At 53.8% G+C, this 22,631-nt stretch overlaps 2 protein-coding genes, 1 long non-coding RNA gene and 1 pseudogene across 5 annotated transcripts in view; 1 reads left to right on the forward strand and 3 right to left on the reverse strand.

Moving 5' to 3' along the window:
• Positions 1 to 8,509, reverse strand: ZNF768 (zinc finger protein 768). 2 transcript variants are annotated; one of them, XM_034940061.3, is made up of 2 exons: positions 8,313 to 8,509; positions 1 to 2,090 (listed from the first exon to the last, which is right to left on the reverse strand). In XM_034940061.3, exon 2 carries the CDS (start codon positions 2,083 to 2,085, stop codon positions 514 to 516), a length of 1,572 nt encoding a protein of 523 aa, XP_034795952.1. In that variant the 5' UTR covers positions 2,086 to 2,090; positions 8,313 to 8,509; the 3' UTR covers positions 1 to 513. The 2 variants fall into 2 exon arrangements, with proteins under 2 accessions (XP_034795952.1, XP_008957845.1); XM_008959597.5 differs by lacking the exon at positions 8,313 to 8,509 and adding an exon at positions 2,365 to 2,610.
• Positions 6,405 to 10,945, reverse strand: ZNF747 (zinc finger protein 747). 2 transcript variants are annotated; one of them, XM_034940063.3, is made up of 3 exons: positions 10,494 to 10,945; positions 10,240 to 10,353; positions 6,405 to 9,182 (listed from the first exon to the last, which is right to left on the reverse strand). In XM_034940063.3, exons 1-3 carry the CDS (start codon positions 10,720 to 10,722, stop codon positions 8,533 to 8,535), a joined length of 993 nt encoding a protein of 330 aa, XP_034795954.3. In that variant the 5' UTR covers positions 10,723 to 10,945; the 3' UTR covers positions 6,405 to 8,532. The 2 variants fall into 2 exon arrangements, with proteins under 2 accessions (XP_034795954.3, XP_034795953.3); XM_034940062.3 differs by having other exon boundaries at positions 6,405 to 9,185; positions 10,494 to 10,722.
• LOC134729292 (uncharacterized) overlaps positions 10,936 to 22,631 on the forward strand; it is a 19,929-nt gene continuing 8,233 nt past the window's right edge. The window contains exon 1 of the long non-coding RNA XR_010110261.1: positions 10,936 to 11,523. This is a non-coding gene — a long non-coding RNA (uncharacterized LOC134729292). The remainder of the gene's footprint in view (positions 11,524 to 22,631) is intronic.
• On the reverse strand, positions 13,244 to 22,395 carry LOC100981009 (ribosomal protein uL30-like; annotated as a pseudogene).

The raw sequence follows: 22,631 nt of genomic DNA on the forward strand, positions 1-22,631 counted from the left end.
TTTACCACATAAAGTTTTTATTGAACTCAAACTCAGGGGCTCCAAAGCCTGAGGAAGAAGAGGGAGGCTGGGGTTTGCACGCAGAGGCCCAGGCCCCACCCCGGGGCCCCACTCCCCACCCCACCTACCTTTTACCCGCTCCTGACTCAACGAGGGTTTCAGCAGCTACCAATCTAAGCTAACCCACTCTAATTAGGCAATCCCCTGCCCTCCCCCCTCCCTGCTCTAGCAGTTGCCAAGCCAGGCACCCACCAAGGAGCCGCGGCTGAGGCCAGCCCTCCGCTGACCTCTCTCCATTTCTCCCAGGGCCTCCCGCTGCCAGCCTGGCCTCCCTCCAACCCACTTCCCACAAGTCTCCAGGGCATGTCACTTCCTCCACCCTGGTCCTCTTCTTCCAGCATCCTCAGCTCCTCCACTCTCCTGCGGCTTCTCCACTATCCTCCCTAAAGGTTCCTCTAGCTCCCTGGCCCCTTATCTTCTGCCCACACCTCCCACCCCTGCTGGGGCCCCAGGTCAGCGCCGGCCCGCCGCGTGGGTCCGCTGGTGGCGGATGAGGTCGGAGCTCTGGGAGAAGGCCTTTCCGCAGTCATCGCACTTGTAAGGCCGCTCGCCACTGTGGACCCGGTGATGCTGCAGAAGCGTGGAGGAGCGGCAGAAGCCCTTGCCGCACACGGCGCACCTGTAGGGCCGCTCGCCCGTGTGGGAGCGCTGGTGCTGGATGAGAGTGGAGGAGCGATTGAAGGTCTTGCCGCAGTCGGGGCAGCTGTAGGTGCGGCCTGGCAGGTGGGTGCGGGCGTGGATGGCCAGCACCGAGCTCTGGCCAAAGCGCTTGCCGCACTCAGGGCACTTGAAGGGCTTCTCCCGGGCGTGGCTGCGGGCATGGGGGATAAGGGCCGACCGCTGGGAGAAGCTCTTGCCGCAGATGCCACAGCTGAAGGGCCTCTGACCGGTGTGCACCCTCTGATGGCTGCGCAGGGACGAGTTCTGGCTATAGCACTTGCCGCACTCGGTGCAGCTGTAGGGCCGCTCGTGGCTGTGGGTGCGCTGGTGTCGCAGGAGGTAGGAGCTGTCGCCGAAGGCCTTGCCACAATGTGGGCACTTGTAGGGCTTCTGGCCAGAGTGAGTGCGCTGGTGGCGAAGCAGGTAAGAGCTGTCGGCGAAGGCCTTGCCGCAACGGGGACATTTGTAGGGCCGCTCGCCAGTGTGGGTGCGCTGGTGTTTGATGAGGTCAGAGCTCTGGGAGAAGGCCTTGCTGCAGACCTCACATTTGTAGGGCTTCTCACCGGTGTGGATGCGCTGGTGCTGGATCAGGGTGGAGCCCCGCCCGAAGCTCTTCCCGCAGATGCCGCAGATGTTAGGCCGAGGGCCCTGCCCACCCCTGGCCCGGCCACCCCGCCGACCTGGACCTCGAAGGGCTCCTGTGAGACCCAGGGGATTCTGAAGCATCTCAAACTGCGGTGTAGACAGCAGGGCCCCTGTGGACATCTCAAAAGGTGGCCCTATGGGCAGGTCCCCTGTGGGCTGCTCCCCAAACCCCTGAGTGAAGGAGTCTAGGGGGTGAACTCCTACGGAGATATTCAAAGGACTCTTTTCCTCGGGGTTCAGAAGCATCTCCGCACCTTCCTGGAATTTGGAACTTTGAGCTTCAAATTCTGGGCTTTGGGTTTTGAGCTCAGTGTTCTGGGATTCATATCTAGAGCTCTCAGATTCATAGCCAGGGCTCCGGGGTTCATAGCCGGGGCTCCGGGGTTCATACCCGGGGCTCCGGGGTTCATACCCGGGGCTCCGAGGTTCATAGCCAGGGCTTTGGGGTTCATACCTAGGGCTCTGGGATTCAAACTCAGGGCTCTGAGAATCTGATTCAGGGCTTCTGGGTGCAAACTCAGGGCTTGGGGGCACAAGCCCAGGGCTTCGGGACTCAAACCCCGGGCTTTCAGGCTCAAATCTGGGGCTTTGGGGTTCAAACTCTGGGCTTTGTGGCTCAAACCCAGGGCTCTGGGGTTCAAGCCCAAATGGTATCTCTTCGACTTCATAGTCCCCAGTGCCTTCTTGCTGAGAAATTTCCTCTTCCTCATTCTCACTCATGTTGCCTGCAGGATGAGAGAATCCAGATCGTGTGAGACCTGGAAGGTCATTTGGTCCATTAGCAACCACACACCTCCCACCTCACATGCAGGGTCGCTGGCCCCTAGACAAGTGCTGAAATTCCCACGCCCCCCTCAGCTGACCCAAGACACCCCAGTCCCCGCCGGCCCCTCCTCCGAGTCCCAGGTGTCCCAGCCCCGGGCCCTCGCTCCCTCCCTGGAGCCACAGCCCCTTCTCCTGCGCGCAAGTCCACTCCTCGGACGGGCGCTCACTCCTCACCTCTGAGGTACCCTTCGGGGCTCCTCATTTCGTCAGAACTCTGCACATCCTGGGGCTCGAGGCCCCACGGCGACGCCTCCCGCTCCATCCCCGCGGGCTCCCAGTGCAGCGGCGGCGGCGATGGCGGCCGATCCCGCGACCCGGGGTTGCCCTGAGCCGCGGGCCCCCGCCTCCCGCCCGCTCAGCGCCGCCCAGGGGACTCGGCGGCGCAGCCCGGGCCCCCGAGGCCGGACGTCTTGACCCCGCGCCTCTCCAGCGCGCCGGGCCCCTCCCCTGCCCGCGGCCCCGCCCCCTCCCAAGGTCTCGGCCTCCCCGTGGCCCTCACTGGCCCCCGCGCGTCGCGGCCTCGGGGATGAGGGGCTTCGCGACTACCCCGGCGGCCCCCGGCCCCCGCTCCCGCCCGAGCCCCCACCTTCTGGACCCCGGCCCCGGGCTGGGCTGCACTGTCCAACGGCCGCCCAGCCCCTCCTCCCCCGCACAGGAAGTGTCCGTCCGCGGCCAGGTCCCCCCGCCGGCTCGCGCCGCGGCCTCTCTAGGAGCCGCTGGAGGTGGAAACTCGTTGGCATTAACCCTGGGCTGGAGGGGCCCGGCCTCGGGGTGGGCGAGGACCGGACGCCCCGGAGCCCGCGGGGCTACCGGGGCAGTGTGTGTGCCTATGTTCTAGGTCTCCGTCCCTCCAGAGGCCCGTCTGTCCATCTCCCGGGCCCCGCGTCGTCGGTGCGTGTGGCCAAGGGCGAGGCGACAAGCGAGACCAAGGTCAGCGAGAAGGAGCGACGCTTCCCGGCGCCAGCGGGGGCGGTGTCTCGCTCCCTCCCCTCCCGGGCCTCCGGGTCAGCTCCGGCAGCGCCTCGGGAACCGGGACGGACTCCCCTTGGCCTCGCCGAGGTCCTTGAGCCTGGGACCCCCTCCAGGAACTCCGCTCCCCGGCACCTGCGCGCGCCCGCTCCCGTTCCTCCGGCCCCCACCCAGCTCGGCTCCCCTGATCCTCCTCCTCCCTCCTCCCTCCTCCCTCCTCGAGGGCTAGGATAGTTGCCAAGGAGACAGCCCCGCCCCGGCTCCCAGAGGCACAGCTTCTCCGCCCCAGGAAGCCCGGCGGTTGGCCGATGGGGCTCGTGCTCTAGCCGCCCCGCCTCCTCCAACCCCGCGGACGGCTGGGCGTTAATGGTCGCCAGGGAACGCCAGGCGCCTTCCTGATTGGCCGGGAGTGCTCTGGTCGGGTCCGCCTCCCCTGTCCGCCAGAAGCGCCTTCAGGAGGTAGTGGGAGGGAGGTGCCAGGCATCTCCCCTCCAGCCCGGCCTGTGCCATCAAAACTTTTCCCGCCCCCACTTAGCCTACATTATGTTTTATGAAAGCCAGAAGATCTGAGGACAGACACCCTTCCTCCTCGTCAGCCTCACACCCCTTGCCTCTCCCCTCCACCTTCCCCAGCGCCTGAGTTTAACTCAATCCCTGGCAGCCTTAGTCCCTGTTGTTAGATTTCCTCACAGGGAGGCAGGATTCCTTCCAGGTGAGGGTGATACAAAGGAGAATTGGACTGAGAGAACCATCTGGCCTTCGAGGCATCTAACAACTCTCCAGTCTTGTCTGACTCGAATGGAGTCTTGCAGAGGAAGGGAACCTGAGAAACACTGCCTCGGGCGCAGCTTTGAATTGAGGAAGTAAGCCTGGACAGACAACTTAATATTATCCAGTTCTTGTCTTTTTTTCCTACGCTTCGTGCTGAAACAAGTTTGGCAGCGTTCTTGACAGTTAACGAGCCCGATGCCCCTGTGTGAGCAGGAGCCATGGATCGTGTTTTCTTGTCGCCTACCCAGACAAATGAAGGGAAGAGAATGTTTGGGAGGAAGGATGGCCTCTCCTTCCTGAAAAGAGGTGAGAACAAGAACTTGAAGAATGCCAAATGGTAAAAAGTGGAGAGAAACTATCTAAATAAAGGCTTACAGGTGGGGCGCACTGGCTCATGTCTGTAATCCCAGCACTTTTGGGAGGCCAAGGCAGGTGGATCACGAGGTCAGGAGTTCAAGACCAGCCTGGCCAAGATGGTGAAACCCCGTCTCTACTAAAAAAATACAAAAATTAGCCAGGCACGGTGGTGGGCACCTGTAATCCCAGCTACTTGGGAGGCTGAGGCAGGAGAATCACTTGAACCCGGGAGGCGGAGGTTGCAGTAAGCCGAGATCTTGCCACTGCACTCTAGTCTGGGTGACAGAGCAAGACTCCGTCTCAAATAATAATAATAATAAAGGCTTACAAATAAAATCACAAGAGCTTATGCCACGAATGAAGCGGGGAAAACTTTCTGCCCTCCAGAGGAACAGCTTCCAGCCCCATAGCTCTCTCCCATCCCAATGTCTGTTTGTCTTGAAACCTTTGCTAAGAATGGCTTACATGGTCCAGCACTAGAGCCCACAGTCAAACAGCCTACAAGAGGACCAGTTTTGGGAAGAGCTGGACATGGGGTACCCTCTGGTCATCCCCAAAGCACTCACACAGGTAGGAAACAAGTCTCCTTCACAAGACACTTTTCTCTGACATCCAACTTGCTAATCCACCAAAATTCACACAGGAGAGCAGCCACACCCTAAAAATGGGTGGCGAGACCTCCAGCCACATCTCTGACACCGTACACTGCCTGCACTCTTATCATGAGCCGCAAGTCCCAGGTGTAGCAGAAGCTGGGCCAAGACTTCATGCTGCCCAGGCACCCGCATTTCCAAGTGCAAATTCAGCCTCACTGGCACCTGGAGTAAGAGTGGCTCACTTCCAGCCAGCCTCCTCTAGGACCAGGGTGCCATCTATGCACAGGGACTTCACAAGGAAGCCAGCCTCCACCTGACACACAGCCACAGCAGTGAGAGGCTCCAAGCCCAGGAAAGCCTCTGATAAGGGCTGCATCTTGACCCAACACCAGCTAATCCAAGGCAGGAGAAACTTGGGGAGTCCACTGGCATTGTCCTGCCTCTGCATCCATGAGGATGAGCCCTGTGCATGTCCTGAGTCAGGTGGTCACTTTGTTCACAGCATTATCTCCTGGCATGCCCAGCACTAGGGCAGAGCCATTCAGTGTGCAGCCAAGGCTTATGGTCAGCCAACCTGGCCAACGCTGCAGGCTAGAGAGCCTTCACAGACGTTCTCAGTGAGAGGAGCTTCCGTATGCACTGCTCCCTTCCCTCATGCAAAGGACAAGCCCTCTTAAAGCCCTTCCATCCGATGCTAGAGGAGATGCCCCAGTGTATTGAACATGATCCTAAGTACCCAGGAAGACAGCAGCCACGGCACAGGGCCCTTTGGAAAGAACAAAGAAATGGAGGTCTTTGTGTATGCCTGACATTGGGGACAGGCCCTGGGACCAACCACTACTCTTGCAAAACTAAGAGCAGTTTGAAAATAATGTTTTGTTCCCAGCCGTGGTTCTCTCAAACTTTCACAGCCATAAAATTCTATCCCTGGAGATTCTGATTCAATAGATGAGGAACTGGGCTCAGGGAGTAGCTAGTTTTTTTTTTTTTTTTTTTGAGACAGAGTCTCGCTCTGTCGCCCAGGCTGGAGTGCAGTGGTGCTATCTCCGCTCAGTGCAACCTTCGCCTCCTGAGTTCAAGCGATTCTCCTGCCTCACCCTCCTGAGTAGCTGGGACTATAGGCACGTGCCACCATGTCAGGCTAATTTTTTTTAAATGTATCTTTAGTAGAGACGGGGTTTCACCATGTTAGCCAGGATGGTCTCGGTCTCCTGACCTTGCGATCCGCCCGCCTCAGCCTCCCAAAATGCTGGGATTACAGGTGTGAGCCACCACGCCCGGCCGAGAATAGCTACATTTTTAAAAGATACTTAGCCTGGCCCTACCTCTAGGTGGAAATATCTGTGCCACGAACTGAGGAGCTGAGAATGGGGTGGGGCTAAGGCTTAAGGGTTTCACGACACTAAAAAAAATTGACGAAATGCTGGAAGGTTGGGTCATGAGGGCAGGAAGCAGAGGAGTTGGAGCCTGGTTTCTGGGCCATAAGTAAACTTTACAAACTTCAAAGCTCTCAGAGACCTCTAGGTAATAATCACGGCACCTTTAATTGGCAAACTCAGGGCCAAGATCTGGCTGTCAGTCTGGGCTGAGAACTGGTGTTGCAAGCTGGGCTTTCCCCAGGCTGTGTTGAGGGTTAGGGGAGGGGACTGAGATGTACACTGGAAATTAAAACCTGGTACAAAGGTATCTCCTACTGCCAAGGTTCCTCTTCTCACCCCATGTGCCCCTGTGATAAAGTGACACACAAGTCAACCCGCCCCAGAAAAGCTGAGGGAGAGAGAGACCATGGTGGGATCGGATTGGAGATGAGGTTTGAATAAAGTCAGTTCATTACTTGACACCCGAACAGTGTCTTTTCTCCAAAACTTCTACGTCCTTTCAGGCTGATAAATCTGGTTCCTTCCTCCCTGGGTAGGCCAGACACAGGGCTGAGCTGGGTGACAGGCGAGGGCGCACAGGCCAGCAGAGGTCACAGGCCCTTGCTCTCCTTGGGCAGGTGTTGTCCTGACCAGAGGCAGGGCAGGGGCTGCCCATGGCTGGACTCTGCCCACAAAAGAATTAGTGGTAGCTGGATAATGGAGTCGTGAAGTGCTGGAGGGATTCTGTGTAGAACTTGGGGATACAGATGGGTACGGTTGCCACTGGCTACAAATCTAACACCAGGTGTTCCTGGCCTAGCCCCCTCTGCCCATGATGGCACATACTTAAAAGACAGCAAAGATGGTGCGTACCTGAAGACAGGAAAGATGCAAGGACTGTTTTGACACAGACATGGGTTCAAGAAATACTTCCCTTTCTTCTTTGCTGTACTTTAAGATAAACACCAAAAACACTAAAAGCAAGCCATGATGAATGGCTACTCGTGCTTGGTCAGGAGCTGATGGGATGAGTGGCCGGGCCACAGTAAGTTGGGAGTTCTGGCTCCGGCCCAACTCCCAACAACTGTGACTTTCTGAGAGCCTAGGTGAACTTGCGAAATCTTTGGATTTTTCAAGAGATGCCAGAAACCTGGATTTTGGTGCAAAATATCCCTTTAGATCTTCATCACTAATTCTTATCACTTAAAAACACTGCCTGGGCCCAAATCAATACAGCAACTGCAGGCGAGATCCAATACAGGGTCACTGGTTTTTTAAGTTGTGCAGCAAAAAGACAATGAAGGCCAGTGCAGTGGCTCCCCTGTAATCCCAGCACTTTGGGAGGCCAAGGTGGGTGAATTGCTTGAACCCAGGAATTTGAGACCAGCCTGATCAACATAGTGGGAACCCCATCTCTGCAAAAAAATTTAAAAATTAGCCAGGCATAGTGTTGCCCACCTGTAGTCACAGCCATCTGAGAGGCTGGGGCAGGAGGATTCCTTGAGCCCAGCAGGTCTAGGCTGCAGTGAGCCCAGTTCACACCACTGCATTCCAGCCTGGGTGAGGAGCAAGATGCTGTCTTAATAAGTAAATAAATAAACAAAAAACCAGACAATGGGTATTGTCTTGTGGGAAGGTCAAAGAATAAAAAAGAAAAGGCCAGGTGAGGTGGCTCACGCCTGTAATCCCAGCACTTTGGGAGGCAGAGGTGGGTGGATCACCTGAGGGCAGGAGTTCGAGACCAGCCTAGCCAACATGGTGAAACCCCATCTCTACTAAAAATACAAAAAGTTAGCCGGGCATAGTGGCAGGTGCCTGTAATTCCAGCTACTCGGGTGGCTGAGGCAGGAGAATCGCTTGACTCCAGGAGGTGGAAGTTGCAGTCAGTCGAGATCGCACCATTGCACTCCAGCCTGGGCAACAAGAGCAAAACTCCGTCTCAAAAAATTAAAAAAGTAAAAAGAAAAAGACAACAGAGAAAACAAGGTTCTTCCCTACCTCAATCCTCTTAGCATCTCTGGGAGGAGAAACAGCTTTTGCTTCCCTGTATGGAGATCTGGGGGGTTCTCACCTCAGCCCTGCCTCAGCAAAGGGGGCCTTGGAGAGCCCAGGGCAGCGGGGAGCAAGGTGCTGGCAGAAGAGGCTGCTGAGAGCCCAAGATCAGACTGTCCGCACCCCGGGCCAGCTCTTGCGGTGGATTCTGGGACCTCCCTGCAGGCCGCTGCAGAGGTTCGGGCCCCTGAGCCCATCTCAGGCCGCCCACAATGTCTAGATGGTCACTTTTTAGGCCGTCACCCACATTCCTGGAATATCTCTGGATACAGCTGGAAGCCCACAGGCGGGTCCAGGTCCCCGCGGACAGGAGTCAGGGTCACAGACAGCCCCCCAGGGCGCCGGCCCCTACGCCCCTCGCCCCCGGGCTGATGGACCCATTGGTGCTTGGCCATGCCGGTCTTCAGGCCGAAGCAGCGGCCACACTGCGGGCAGCGGTAGGGCTTCTCGCCAGTGTGAACGCGCAGGTGAGAAGTCAGCGCCGTGCGGCGCATGAAGGCCCGACCACACTCGGGACAGCGGTGGGGCCGCTCCCCACGATGGATGGCCCGGTGTTTGCTCAGGGAGGAAGCGTGGCCGAAGCCCTTGCCGCAGTCTGCGCAGTGGAAGGGCTTCTCGCCCCTGTGGCTGTAAATGTGCTCCACCAGTGTGGAGCGCCAGGCGAAGCTCTTCCCGCACACGTAGCAGCCGTGACGCTGGTCAGCTCGGGGGACAGGGGGGTGGGCAAAAAAGCGGGGGCGACTCCGGCGCCGCGCCTTGGACAGCTGCTCCAACCCGGCAAAGGGGGCTTGGGGAGCCTTCAGCCCAGGAGACCCGGCGGCCACAGGGTCGGGCTTCTCCAGGGCTCCCGTCCCTTCCCTTTGTCTTTCCTCTTCCTTGTTTCTGGAATCTGCTGAGAGATAAGGAGGGGAGAGTTCAGGCTTGGCTCATCCTGGTCATTGAATCCCACAGCCCGCGTGGACAGGGACAGGCCTGCTGGACCTCCGACTGCTCCTAGGAGATGGAGGAGTGACACTTGTTCCTCGGCTGCAGAGCCAGACAGAGCCGGGAGGGAGGGAACAGTCCATTCCGCCTCCGGGCTGGGGAAATGTCACCGCGGGGGAAGGGCAGAGATGACGTGAACATCTGGGCCTGATCTGGAATAAGAAGCGGACACCTGGGGATATTCCAGGCAGAAGGAACAGCACCAAGAAAGGCAGAACCAGGAGGGCATGGCCAAGTTCAGTGGGGCTGGATACTCTGCAAAGGCTGAGGCAAGAACTAAAGGAAGGAAATGGGAGGGCGGGATGTGGGGGCATAGGAACTATGGTTTTCAGTTCCAGTGCAGGAAAACGACTGGAGCGGGTCATGATGTGGAGGTAGAGTCAACAGAACCTAGAGGCCGGGTGCAGTGGCTCATGCCTGTAATCCCAGTGCTTTGGGAGGCCGAGATAGAGGATCGCTAGAGTTCGAGACCAGCTTGGGCAACACACCAAGACCTCTATCTCTTTAAAAAATTTTTAATTAAAAAAAAAAAAAAACAGCCAGGCGTGGTGGCGAGTGCCTTTACAGTGTTAGGTACTCTGGAGGCCCACGCGGGAGGATTGGTTGAGCCGATTGCTTGAGCCCGGGAGTTCAAGACTGCAGTGAGCTATGATGGCGCCACTGCACCTCAGCCTGGGCAACAGAGACCCTGTCTCTAAAACAAAACAAAACAAAAAAGTCCCCGGAGTGTAGTGACCACGCAGAGGTGAGGACTCAGGGGCGGGTATGGCAGGACCAGAGCCCCCATCACAGCCCCTTTCTAGGCTGCATCCCGGAGCCAGGCAGGGGCTCAGCCTCCTGGCCGCAGTTGAGGAGGCAGTTCAGAGAGGAAACTGCTAAGCAGGTAGCTGGAGGTGGCAGAGGGTACCGGGATGGGACAGGAACAGAGAAGTCCCCATGGGACTGAGCACCCGATACTCCACCTGGGTCCGCTTCTGTCGGACACTTCGCCACCTCCGGATCCTGGGCAGCCGGATCCCACAGTTCGGCCTTCTCCTCCACCCAGGAGATGAGCGCCGGCTTGCTGCCTCCGACTCCTGGGGGAGAAGAACGCAAACCCCACGCTGCGAGGAGGCCGCCTGCCCGGCCCCGGGGCCCCCAACTCCACACGCAGCTCCCAGAGGCGCGGCAGGGCCTGTGGAGGCGCAGGGCCCAGGCAAGCAGGTGGGGCTCTCACCGAGCGCGCCCAGGTGGCCGTAGGTCTCCCGCATCACGTCCCGGTACAGGGCCCTGTGCGCGGGCCGCAGGCAGCCCCACTCCTCCCGGGAGAAATACACGGCCACGTCGGCGAAGCTCACGGCCCCGGGCTTTCTCCACTCGGGTCCCGCCCCGTTTGGGTCCCGGGGAGGGAGCGGGGCCAGAGGCGGCGCCATGGGGACTGTCAGCCCCAGCGACGGATCGGTCATCTCCCCTGGCCAGGCCTGGGCATGCGGAACCTCCCGCGCCCGAGAACACTTCCCCGGCCCGGTACCAAGGGAAGGAAGGAGATCAGTAGAGCCCCCGAGGGCCCACTAGAGGGGATGGAAACTAGGGGCCGATGGCTGCGAGTCCATGGTCAGAACTGGACGATGTCTTCAAATAAAACGGCGGCAGCGCGACCTCTCGACCTTTGCCCCTGCGCAATTGTACCCACGACGACGCCCCCCTCCCCGCGCCCCCGCTCCAGGCCCAGTTCTCTCCTTGCCCTAATCCAAAATGGCCGTTGCGGCTACAGGCGCCGGCCTTGAAAACCAGCCGCGCATGCTCCGGCCCCGCCAGGTGAGGCGGCGCAGCTCAGAGCTTCCGCCCGGGTTTGCGGGAACAAAGCAGCGCCCTGCGGAAGGCAGCCCTCGTGAACTCAGAAGTTAGTTTTCGTCTCTGGACCTTTTTATAATCGGACTTCAGCCCATCACTGTCTCGTTTTGTCCTCAGAAACGGCGACAGCAGCCTCTTCCCAATGTTGAGAGCAAAAAGTGTGAACCCAGAAATTCCGAGACAGATCTCAATTACTTGCCAAGGTTGAGGACGCGCGCGTGACAGCCTCAGGAAGTCCTCACGACATGTGCCCAAGGTGGTCTGGGCATAGCTTAGTTTTATACATTTTATGGAGACATGAGACATCAATAAATGTATGTAAGAAGTACATTGGTTCTGTTTGGAAAGGCGGGGCAACTTGAAGCAAAGGCAGGAAGACGTGAAGCAGGAAGGGGGCTTCCAAGAAACAGAAGGTGAGGCACAAACTGTTGCATTCTTTTGAGATTCTGATTAGCGTTTCCAAAGGAGGCAATCAGATATGCATCTGTGTCAGCCAGCAAAGGGGTGACTTTGAATAGACTGGGAGGCAGGTTGGCCCTAAGCAATTCCCAGCTTGACTTTTTCCTTTAGCGTAGTGATTTGGGGGGGTCCCAAGATTTATTTTCCTTTCACAAAAGCCATGGAGTGGATACAGGAGAACCTCCTCTATTGTAGGCTTTTTGGAGCTTGAAATTCTGGGAGCTTCTAGATGGCGGAAGCCAAGGGGAGAATAGGGTAAGGCTGAGAAAGTCAGAGGGCCCTCTCTTCTAGGAGCTTCTCCCATCTGCTGTGCAGGACGCCTCCCGACCGCCTGTCTCCCTCTAGCTGCAGCCAGGCTCTTGGCTTCCCTGACGTCCTGCCCCTGCGCGGATGGCCCAAGGCTCCTAGGCTCAAACCCAGCTCATCCCTTTCTTACCCCAACCTGCTTCCCCTGGGGTCTTTATCTCAGTAAAAGTCGCCAGCTCTCCCCTGAGACCTCCTTCTCACACTTCCTGATGGCCTACTCTGTGCTCCACGTGACTTCATACATGTCCCGTGTACTGGAGTCAGAGTCACCTCCAACGCGCCTTTTAGCTCTTAGTGGGTTCTTTAGTTGAATCTAGGCCCAGATTGAGAATCGCCTGTAATCCTGGCGCCTGGGAGGTCGGGGCAAGAGGATTCCTTGAGTCCAAGAGAATGAGATCAGCCTGCTCAACTTAGGAGACCCTATCTCAAAAATAAATAAGAAAAAATGAATCGACAGCAGACAGACTAACAGGAGGAAAGAATACAAATTGTACCTGTTTTACATGTACTCAGGCATCTTCACAAGAGAGAGCAGTCAGAAAAAGTGGCTGAAGCCAGGTGCTTTTATATTTCTTTTCTTTTTTTTTTTTTTGCAGAGACAAGTGAACATTTATTTTTATGTCTTTCTTCCTATGTGTATTTCAAGTCTGTTTCAAAACAAGGCCCCAGGACTCTCCAGATTCAATTATGTCCTTGGGCTTTGTCGACTGTTGCAGGAGTCTTAAGGAGCCTTGTGCAAATGCTAGAGTGACTCATTTACGAACATTAAACCCTAGGATAGATGCAACAGAGAAGTACTACTTCCTCCATGGAATGTGCTGATTTCAGGCGACGTGGCACCCAATGTAGAAAACGCTGGAATTTTTCCTTGGAACTGGACTGTGATGAGAGGTGCTTGCCATGAACATAAGCTACTGTCTTTTTTTTCTTTTTTTGAGACGGACTTTCACTTTTGTTGCCCAGGCTGGAGTGTAATGGCACGATCTTGGCTCACCACAACCTCCGCCTCCCAGGTTTGAGTGATTCTCCTACCTTAGCCTCCTGAGTAGCTGGGATTACAGGCATGCGCCACCATTCCCAGCTAATTTTTGTATTTTTAGTAGACACGGTGTTTCTCCATGTTGGTCAGGCTGGTCTCAAACTCCTGACCTCAGGTGATACGCCCGCCTCAGCCTCCCAAAGTGTTGGGATTACTGGCGTGAGGCATCGCGCCCAGCAAGCTACTGTCTTTTCTTTGACCCTTTGCAGTTTTTGAAGATAAAGCAGGAAATAATCTTCTCTGAAGGTACTTGATAAAAATTCCCAAAACAACAAAAACACATGCTTCCACTTCATTGATAAAAATTTACTGCGGTTTGGCACCTGGGTCTAGTTCAGCTGGCAGATGAGCTGATTGATGCGTTAACCCCCATAGCCAGGTGTGCCCATCTCCTTGAGGAAGCCCACTCTATTTTTGGTAGCATGACGGGCCACTGAAAGGTGGAAAGGGCGCAAGAACCATGAGATCTCCTGGAAATGCTTCCCTGGGAAGGCAATTTCATGAATGAGGTCTTCCAAGCAAATGACGCCAAACTTCCCCAGGTCCTCCTCAATCACTGTGTTGTCTGTCAGAGGGATGGTCTTATTCTTTTTTTTTTTTTTGAGACAGAGTTTCGTTCTGTCGCCCAGGCTAGAGCGCAGTGGTGCAATCTCGGCTCACTGCAAGCTCCACCTCCCAGGTTCACGCCATTCTCCTGCCTCAGCCGCCCAAGTAGCTGGGACTACAGGCGCCCACCACCGCGCCGGACTAATTTTTTGTATTTTTAGTAGAGACGGGGTTTCACTGTGTTAGCCAGGATGGTCTCGATCTCCTGACCTCATGATCCACCCATCTTTGGCCTCCCAAAGTGCTGGGATTACAGGCGTGAGCCACTGCGTCTGGCCGATGGTCTTATTCTTGACCTTGGCTTGTCCATGTTTCAAAATGATTCCCAGACAGACTTCAGATTTGGAAATCCTCAGGTCACATAAGGTTCCACTATACGCAGCATTTTTTAAAAGACACCACTAAAAATTTTCTTCAGGCAAAGTCTTGCAATGGTTCTCTGCACCAGTAAACTCCCACCATCAATCCTTTTGATGTGTACAACAAAGGCCAAGGAACATTTATCTGGCAATTCCAAGGCGTGAGGTTGCACTTCTAGTTGTCTTGAGGTGCACCTTGTCACGTTTCTCCTGCCAGGAATCATGTAGGAATGATTCCAGTCACTTAAACCTGAGCCCTTTTCCTTTCCTCTGCTCCTTTGCCAAAAATGCCTGCTTTGCCTGGGTGGCTTTGAGGGCTTGATAAGCCTTCCTATTTTTTAGGAGATTTTCTGGAACCAAAGGGATTTTTCTTTGCTCTTGCTCTGCCATCTTTCTAGTGGTGCAGCTACTGATCATTATATTTCTTTCTTTTTTTTTTTTTTTTTTTTTTGAGACGGAGTCTCACTTTGTCACCCAGGCTGGAGTGCAGTGGCGCGATCTCAGCTCACTGCAAGCTCTGTCTCCCGGGTTCACGCCATTCTCCTGCCTCAGCCTCCCAAGTAGCTGGGACTACAGACGCCCACCACCACGCCTGGCTAATTTTTCTGTATTTCTAGTAGAGACGGGGTTTCACCGTGTTAGCCAGGATGGTCTCAATCTCCTGACCTCGTGATCCGCTCATCTCTGCCTCCCAAAGTGCTGGGATTACAAGTGTGAGCCACCACGCCTGGCCTGTATTTCTTAAATAACCATAATTTTTTTTTTTTTTTTTGAGATGGAGTTTTGCTCTTATTGCCCAGGCTGGAGTGCAATGGCGCAATCTCTGCTCACTGCAACCTCTGCCTCCCGGGTTCAAGCGATTCTTCTGCCTCAGCACCCCGGGTAGTTGGGACTACAGGCATGCACCACCACACCCGGCTAATTTTGTATTTTTAGTAGAGATGGAGTTTCACCATGTTGGTCAGGCTGGTCTTGAACTCCTGACCTCAGGCGATCCACCCACCTTGGCCTCACAAAGTGCTGGGATTACAGGCGTGAGCCACTGCACCTGGCCAAGAACAATAAATTTTAAAAGAAATGACAGGACGAAGAAAATCTGGCTAGGGCAGTAAAATTTTCAAGGGGAGATCTGTGTGGGTTGGGGGGGCATCAAACAGGTGGAAGACATGGATTACTTTGTTAAGTGTGTTTATTCTGGTCCCTTGGGGCCTCTAAGGGCTATTTTCTCACCCTGGGGAGAGGAGGCAAAAAGTTTGGGAGGGGCATAAGGATTCATTGTTGCCCAGGGGGTGTGTTCCCAGCCCTAGGTCTCCCAGGCTCTCAGACCTCGGAAGGACACAAGAGAAAACTGAAAACTTCCCTTAAAAGCAATGACATTTTGTCTCTTGCAGTGCCCACCCCTCAGTGTGGTGCCCATTACCCACAGTCTGGAAGAGCTCTGGGAGATCCTGGAAGCTCCCTTGGGGGTCTGGACCCTCCCGGGAAAGAACCAGGGGCAGAGTTCACAATCCTGGAGGTCAGCCTCTGAGGTCCATGTCACCAGGCCAGTGGATCCACTGAAGGGCCCCTGGCTCAAGCATTGCCAGCAGTGGGGACAGGTGAAGGAACACAGGCCCGCTGGGCAACAGGAAGCAGGGGTGGGCCTCGTTGTGGGAGAAGTGGGTGCTATACCAGCTGCGGGCAAAGGGTCACTCCCCGGAGTACCTGAGGCCTGGCTGAAGGTACTGGCGAAGTGTGGCTGCACTGGGGACAGGAATGAGGTGCTGAGTGAGTGCCAGATGTTGAGGCCGGGCAGAGACTGCAGATTTGGGGAAGGTCTGGCTACAGGGAGCCTTGGCCAAAGGCTCAGAGACCAGGTCAGTGTTTCTGACACCAAGGGCTTATGACAGCTCCCAAATAGACTCCTGCTGGTCCCTTCCAAATGTGTCATTTTTCTGAGTGGCCATTGGGAAACTGCTGATTCATAACTTACCTCTGGCCCTGTCAACTCCCCAAGGCCTACTCATATTCAGGTGACAGAATCAACCTTCACAACAGCAGCATTCAGATGGGTACCCCTGGGAACCACCCTCATCCCCCACCCCCAGACAGTGCTGGCCAACTGAGGAGCTCACCAGGCAGTGACATTCCCACACACCTCAAGGCCAACCAGAGGAGCCACCATCAACTACACAGGCAGCTGTTCCAGGGCCTAGGGGCCTGGAGACAGAAAGGTGAACTTTCTTCATCCTAAATTTGAATTCACACACTGCCACTGAATGGGCCGATTCATAGCGCAGCCTGACTGTAGTCCCATGGGATGTCACCAGTCAAATTAAGTGCTGGGCGCGGTGCCTCATGCCTGTAATCCCAGCACTTTGGGAGGCCAAGGAGGGCAGATCACCTGAGATCAGGAGTTCAAGAGCAGCCTGACCAACATGGTGAAACCCCATCTCCACTAAAAATACAAAAATTAGCTGGGTGTGGTGGCACATGCCTGTAATCCCAGCTACTCCAGAGGCTGAGGAAGGAGAATGGTGCGAACCCGGGAGGCGGAGGTTGCAGTGAGCCGAGATCACACCACTGCACCCGAGCCTTGGTGACAGAGTGAGACTCTATCTTTAAAAAAAAAAAAGGCCGGGCACAGAGGCTCACACCTGTAATCTCAGCACTTTGGGAGGCTGAGGCGGGCCGATCAACTGAGGTCGGGAGTTTGAGACCAGCCTGACCAACATGGAGAAACCCCATCTCTACTAAAAATACAAAATTAGCCAGTCGTGGTGGCGCATGCCTGTAATCCCAGCTACTCAGGAGGCTGAGGCAGGAGAATCACTTGAACCCGGGAGGCAGAGGTTGCGGTGAGCCAAGATCGCGCCATTGCACTCTAGCCTCGGCAACAAGAGCAAAATGCCATCTCAAAAAAAAAAAAAAAAGAAAGAAAAGAAGCCCAGTCTCGGTCAGGTGTGGTGCCTCACACCTGTAACCCCAGCACTTTGTGAGCCTGAGGGGGGCAGATCACTTGAGGTCAGGAGTTCATTACCAGCCTGGCCAACATGGTGAAACCCCGTCTCTACTAAAAAACAATTAAAAATTAGCCGGGTGTGGTGGCAGGTGCCTGTAATCCCAGCTACTCAGGAGGCTGAGGCAGGAGACTCACTTGAACCTGGGAGGTGGAGGCTGCAGTGAGCAGAGATCACACCACTGCCCTCTAGCCTGAGCAACAGAGCAAGACTCTGTCTCAAAAAAAAAAAAAAAAAAAATTGTAGCAGGACGAGCCGCAGACAAGAACCCCTCAGACACCAAGTTGTGAAAGGCAAGGGCTTTATTCAGCTGGGAGCATCGGCGGATTCACGTCTCCAAAAACCGAGCTCCCCGAGTGAGCAATTCCTGTCCCTTTTAAGGGCTCACATCTCTGAGGGGGTAATGATTGATTGAACAAACAGTGGGTACGTGACTGGGGGCTGCATGCACAGGTAATCAGAACGGAACAGAACAGGACTGGGATTTTCACAATGCTTTTCCATACAATGTCTGGCAATCTATAGATAACACAAGCAGTTAGGTCAGGGGTTGATCTTTAACCAGGGTGCAGTGCTGGGCTATCTGCCTGTGGATTCCATTTCTGCCTTTTAGTTTTTACTTCTTATTTCTTTGGAGGCAGAAATTGGGCATAAGACAATATGAGGGGTGGTCTCCTCCCTTAAAGTGAGAAAGAGAAGGTCAAGATGCCAGGCTCCAGGGAATGTCATAAATTCAGGTCAGCAAAAATGAGTCACACCAGGAGTAAGGAACATATAAATAGCGTTCCTTCCTCAACAAAATATCCTCTTCCAGCTGGGACGGAGACGTCATCCCCTCTTCTCCCCTTTCTGCCTTTCTCTTAGGCTTCCTCCTTCCTGGGGATCCTGGGCATTTTGACTCACAGCTGGGCTTCCTCCTACTCCCAGGAGATGAGGGTGTAAGGTCAGCTGAGAGAAAGGAAAAATAGACCTAAAGTTAGGCAGGCAACTTTTTATTAATCTGCCAGCTGCTCCCCTAATAGAGAGGAAGCAGCCCCAAGCTTACAGAATGAGGGGTTTATATTGGGGAGGGGAGTTTGAGGGAGTTCTTTGGTATGGCCGCATCTCGGGGTTGTTTGCTGGTTAATTTTTCTACATATTACCTTGTGACGTTTATTACAGGAGGGTGTAGGTAAAGTTTGTTTATGTTTCCCACAACCTCCCCCTGTGCGGTGTGGATGATTTGTACCTGGGGTTTGCTTATTGCAGCAAGGTCTGATAAGTGAAGTCTGCTGGCTTCACCGCGGCACCTAGATAAGGGCTTAGAAATGTAAAGAGGCTTGCTGGAAGGGTGGGCAGCACCAAGAAGCTTTCTTGGGCAGTTTGTCCCTAACATTCCAGCCCTTTAATAGGTAATAGAAGAGGGGTGCCATTGTCTGGCTGCTTCTTGCTGGGAAGGGGCGACGGTTGTGGGGGAAGGCTGGACAGTAGGGACTACAGTTTTTGGAGCCATTGGTATTCCTGGAGCAGCATTATATCTTGTATTGTCGCATAGGTGAAGGCTCTGATACGGTCCTGTAAAAACTGGGTGAGATGGTGTAGGAGACAAGGGCCGAATGCTAGGAAAAGAAAAATGGTTATGGCCGGGCCTAGAAGGGGCATTAGCTATGGAAACTAGGTATTAAAAGACCAGGAGGGCCACGCTGGCCATCAAGGGATGTTTTCTTTAATTTTTTGTGCTCAGTCCTTTAGTCTTTTTACAGCATGTTGTACTAAGCCACACTGGTTAAGATAAAAGCAACACTTTTCATCTAGAAAAAGGCAGAGTCCTCCTTTTTCGGCTGTGAGTAGGTCTAAGTCTCTGTGGTTTTGAAGAACCATTGCTGCTAAATAATTTATTTGTGATTGGAGAGTTGTAATGGATTTGGCTATTTTTTCCAAGCTATTTGTGAGGTCTTTGGAGAGGGATTGGTAATAGGAAACGGAGGTGGTTAATCCCGCAATCCCAGTTCCAACTCCTGTAGTTATTCCGAGGTCTACTAATAGAGGTATGAGTTGTATAGCACGGCGGTGTCAGATAGGGGTATTAACGGGGATTGGTAGGGGTTGGTCTCCTGGGGCAACGTTGATTTTTGGACTGAGGAAAACCAGGGTGTGCAGGCGCCCATCCAGTTAGAGGGGAGGCAAATATAAGTTGAGGTACTGCATAGGAAATGTATGCCTTGCTTTGTTAGAGAGAACTGGTGTGTATGCTAAAAAGATATACATTTTGTTATTTTCATGCATTTATACTTCTGGGGTCCCGGCTAGGGCTGCTGCTGTAAGTGGTTGTAAAGGGGTGTTTGGTTTAGGCTGGGAGGCTTTTGGGTTCTTTTTTTTGCCAGTGTAAGAGGAAGCGTTTTGTTTCCACTAAGATGCGTGTGGGAGTGTTGTTGAATGTTGGGAGAAGGAGACAGTCCCGGGTGGTGGGTGTAGGGTAAGGATGGTGCATGGAGAGGGGAGTCAAGGGAAGACGGATAAACAGGGGAGGTGTTGGCCATTACAGTACCCTTAATTTTGTTAAGGAGGTGGAGGCTAGAGAAATAAAGCCTGTCTTTTTTGTTGGCGGCTTTGAGAGTAGTATGTTCGGTGGGAGGTTTGAGTTGTAGGGTAAAGTTGCAATTTGGAATTCAGGTGGCTGAGGGGAATGCCAGAGGGTAGATGTCATTGGATGCACAGCAGTGCTGGATAGGATAAGATTTTGTGGGTTGTTATGGCTCCTAATACGGGTTTATCACAGCTGTGGTAGGGGGATAGGTTGCGTAAATAGGGATGTAAGGTTGTAACAGCTGGACCCAACTCATTAGCTAACTGAGGGGAGATTTCTGTTAATGCCTGCATGTCGAGTTCGAGGGGGCTGTTAATGAGGATTTCGGGATGGTAGGTTACTTGGGTGGAAGTCCAGTTACAGGCTGAGGCAGGGATTGCATTGTATATTGTGGAGAGGAGGGATAGAGGAGGTTCCTGGAGGTAGGGGTTTAGCTTCAATTACTCGGCCAAGGGAAACAACTGCATACCCAGCAATTTTGGGGGAGCCAGTGGGTACGGAAGAGGAGCTATCTATAAATAGCTGGTCATTGGGGTTGGTGAGAGGCTGGGAGGAAATGTTTAGAAAGTGTGGCTGCAGGTGATCTAGGATGTTAGTATAAGAATGAGTAGAAGGGGAAGAAGATACAGGGAGTAAGGATGCTGGGTTGAGGGGAGCACTTTTGAAAAGACTGAATTTGGGATTTTTGATAAAGAAGGCGTGGAGTAAGCCGGGCGCGGTGGTTGACGCCTGTAATCCTAGCACTTTGGGAGGCTGAGGCGGGTGGATCACCTGAGGTCAAGAGTTCGGGACCAGCCTGGCCAACATGGTGAAACCCCCTCTCTACTAAAAATACAAAAATTAGCCAGGCGTGGTGGCACACGCCTGTAATCCCAGCTATGCAAGACACTGAGGCAAGAGCGAAACTCCATCTCAAAAAAAAAAAAAAAAAAAAAAGGCATGGAGTAATTGAATCCATGAAGGAGAAAGGGAGCCTAATGCTCAGGAGGAGAGGAGATCTTGTAGATTATGAGGACTGCGGACGGTGGTATTCTGGCTGAAAGTTAGTTTCCTGCTTTTTAGAGCTAAAATGGCCACCACTGCTAGTGCTTTAAGGCAGGTTGGCCACCCTTTGACTCTGTCATCTAGTTGTTTAGAGAGGTAAGTTACAGGGGCAAAAGAAGGAGGATTTTTTTTCCTGTTGTCCTAAGACATCGAGGGTTATTCCTCAGTTTTTGGAAGTATAGAGAGTGAAAGGTTGGGAGATAATAGGTAAGGACAGAGTTGGCGCAGTGACGAGCAGTTTTGAGTTTGTAGAAGCTGGGGAGTATGTTATGTGAGGGTTTTAGGGGTTCATCGAGAGGGTGTTTGGCCGCTTTATAGAGGGGGCAAGCTAGGAGGGTAAAGTTGAGAATCCATATTCTAAAGAAGCCTGCTAACCCTGGGAAGGAAAGGATTTCTCATTTGGAAGAGCGCGGGGGGTAGATTATTAATGCTACTCAGGCTGGGGTCACAGTCCAGGCCCCAGGGGAAGTTGAATTTCTAAGTAGGTTACCATGGAGGTGGAGAATAGTGTGGAGTTTGAAAAGGGTATCTCTGCCCAGGAGCAGAGGTGGACATGAGGGCAGGACTAAGGAAGAGTGAGTGAAGGAAAAACTGTGCAGGGAGCAGAAGAGTGGAGGGGTGGCTCGGGGTTTGGTGACTTGTCCGTCAATTCCTACAACAGAGACCTGGGAGGACTGGGTAGGTCCTGAAAAATTAAGTAAAGCAGAGTAGTTTGTCCCGGTATTAATTTTAAAAATATATATACTGGCCCATTTGCCACCATTAGGGTTACTTTTGGCTTGAATGAAGAGATGGTAGTTGCTGGGGGCGTTCATTCCAGGGCACCGTGAAGTCTTCAGTGGCAAGGCCGATGAAATCCGAGTAGGAGGTTTTGGCTGGCTCAGGAGGGGATGGGGGCAGTCCTTGCTGGGGCCACTCACAGTCTGACTTCCAGTGGGGTCCTCTACAGAGGGGGCATGGCCTGGTGGGCTTTCCTGGGTTTGGGCATTGTCTGGACCAGTGGCCTTTATTGCCACACTTGGAACAGGTGCCAGGTGGAAGTGAATTGTTAGGAGGCTTCCGTGTGGAGCTGCGGTCCCGTGGGCCTGCAGGGCCTCTAATGGCAGAGGCAAGCATTTGAAACTTCGCCTGTTTTTGCCTCTTATTTTCCTCATTATGATTGTTAAAGATTTTGAAGGCTAAATTAAGAAGGTCTCATTGTAGGGTTTGAGGGCCATTGTCAAGCTTCTGAAACTTGCATCAAATATTCGGAGTGGATTGGGAGATGAACTGAAGGTTTAAAATATTGGGAGACAAACTGAAGGTTTAAAATAGTGGTTCTTTTTGGGCTGGCTGGGTCTGGGTTGGTATATTTTCTCATGGCTTCAGTTAAATCAGAGAGAAAAAGGGCTGGGTTTTCGTTAGGAACCTTGGGTGATTTCTGAAAGTTTTTTATAGTTTACCGCTTTATAGGCAAACTTTTGGAGTCCTGCAAAGAGACATACAATCATGTGGTCTCGATGGTGGCGTCCAGAGGCCCCGTCTTGATAATCCTAGGGTGGTCCTGGTTGGGGACTGCCTTTGCACCAGTAGGCTGGGCAGGAGCCTGGTGATGAATGGTATCAGCATGTGCCTGATCTAGGGTCCAGTTATGGTCTCGGTCTTCTGGGGTGAGGGTAGAAGAGAGGATGATGTAGGGGTTATGCTAGGTTAGTTCATAAGACTGGGTAAGGTACTGAAACTTCCTAATATAAGAGGTAGGGTCTTCTGGAAATGAACCAAGTCTTTTGTTAATTACAGAGAGATCAGTGAGGGAGAAGGGAACATAAACTCTAACAATACTTTCAGCTCCTGCTACTTCCTGAAGGGGAAGTAAGGGAGCTGGTTGCTGAACATGTTGGGCCCAAGAGCGGGTGAGGGGTGGAGACGGAGAGGAACCAGAGTCAGAAGTGGGGTGGTTTGAGAGACGGGGAGAAGGGTAGAGCTGGAACGGGGACATACAGTGGAGGATTAGGATGCTCCTGTGGAGGATCGTGATGCTGTCGGGGAGGGGGAAAATTGGCAGAGTCAAAGGAAGAGGAATCGTCCTAAGCTGGGGCTGTGGGGAGGGGGATAGGAGGCGAGTCAGATTTGGAGCAGACGAGGAGGATTTGGAAAGTAGAAC

This window comes from Pan paniscus, chromosome 18 (assembly GCF_029289425.2).
Source record: "Pan paniscus chromosome 18, NHGRI_mPanPan1-v2.0_pri, whole genome shotgun sequence".
NCBI classification, from domain to species: domain Eukaryota; kingdom Metazoa; phylum Chordata; class Mammalia; order Primates; family Hominidae; genus Pan; species Pan paniscus.

Bases quoted from the DNA above. Each gene is read 5' to 3' on its own strand.
- ZNF768 (XM_008959597.5), bottom strand. From the start codon at position 2,452: ATGGAGCGGGAGGCGTCGCCGTGGGGCCTCGAGCCCCAGGATGTGCAG. The intron at 2,091-2,364 runs GTGAGGAGTGAG...CTCATCCTGCAG, and splicing joins CCCCGAAGGGTACCTCAGAG to GCAACATGAGTGAGAATGAG.
- ZNF747 (XM_034940062.3), bottom strand. From the start codon at position 10,722: ATGACCGATCCGTCGCTGGGGCTGACAGTCCCCATGGCGCCGCCTCTG. The intron at 10,354-10,493 runs GTGAGAGCCCCA...CTTCTCCCCCAG, and splicing joins CGGCCACCTGGGCGCGCTCG to GAGTCGGAGGCAGCAAGCCG. The intron at 9,186-10,239 runs GTGGAGTATCGG...CTTATCTCTCAG, and splicing joins TCCGACAGAAGCGGACCCAG to CAGATTCCAGAAACAAGGAA.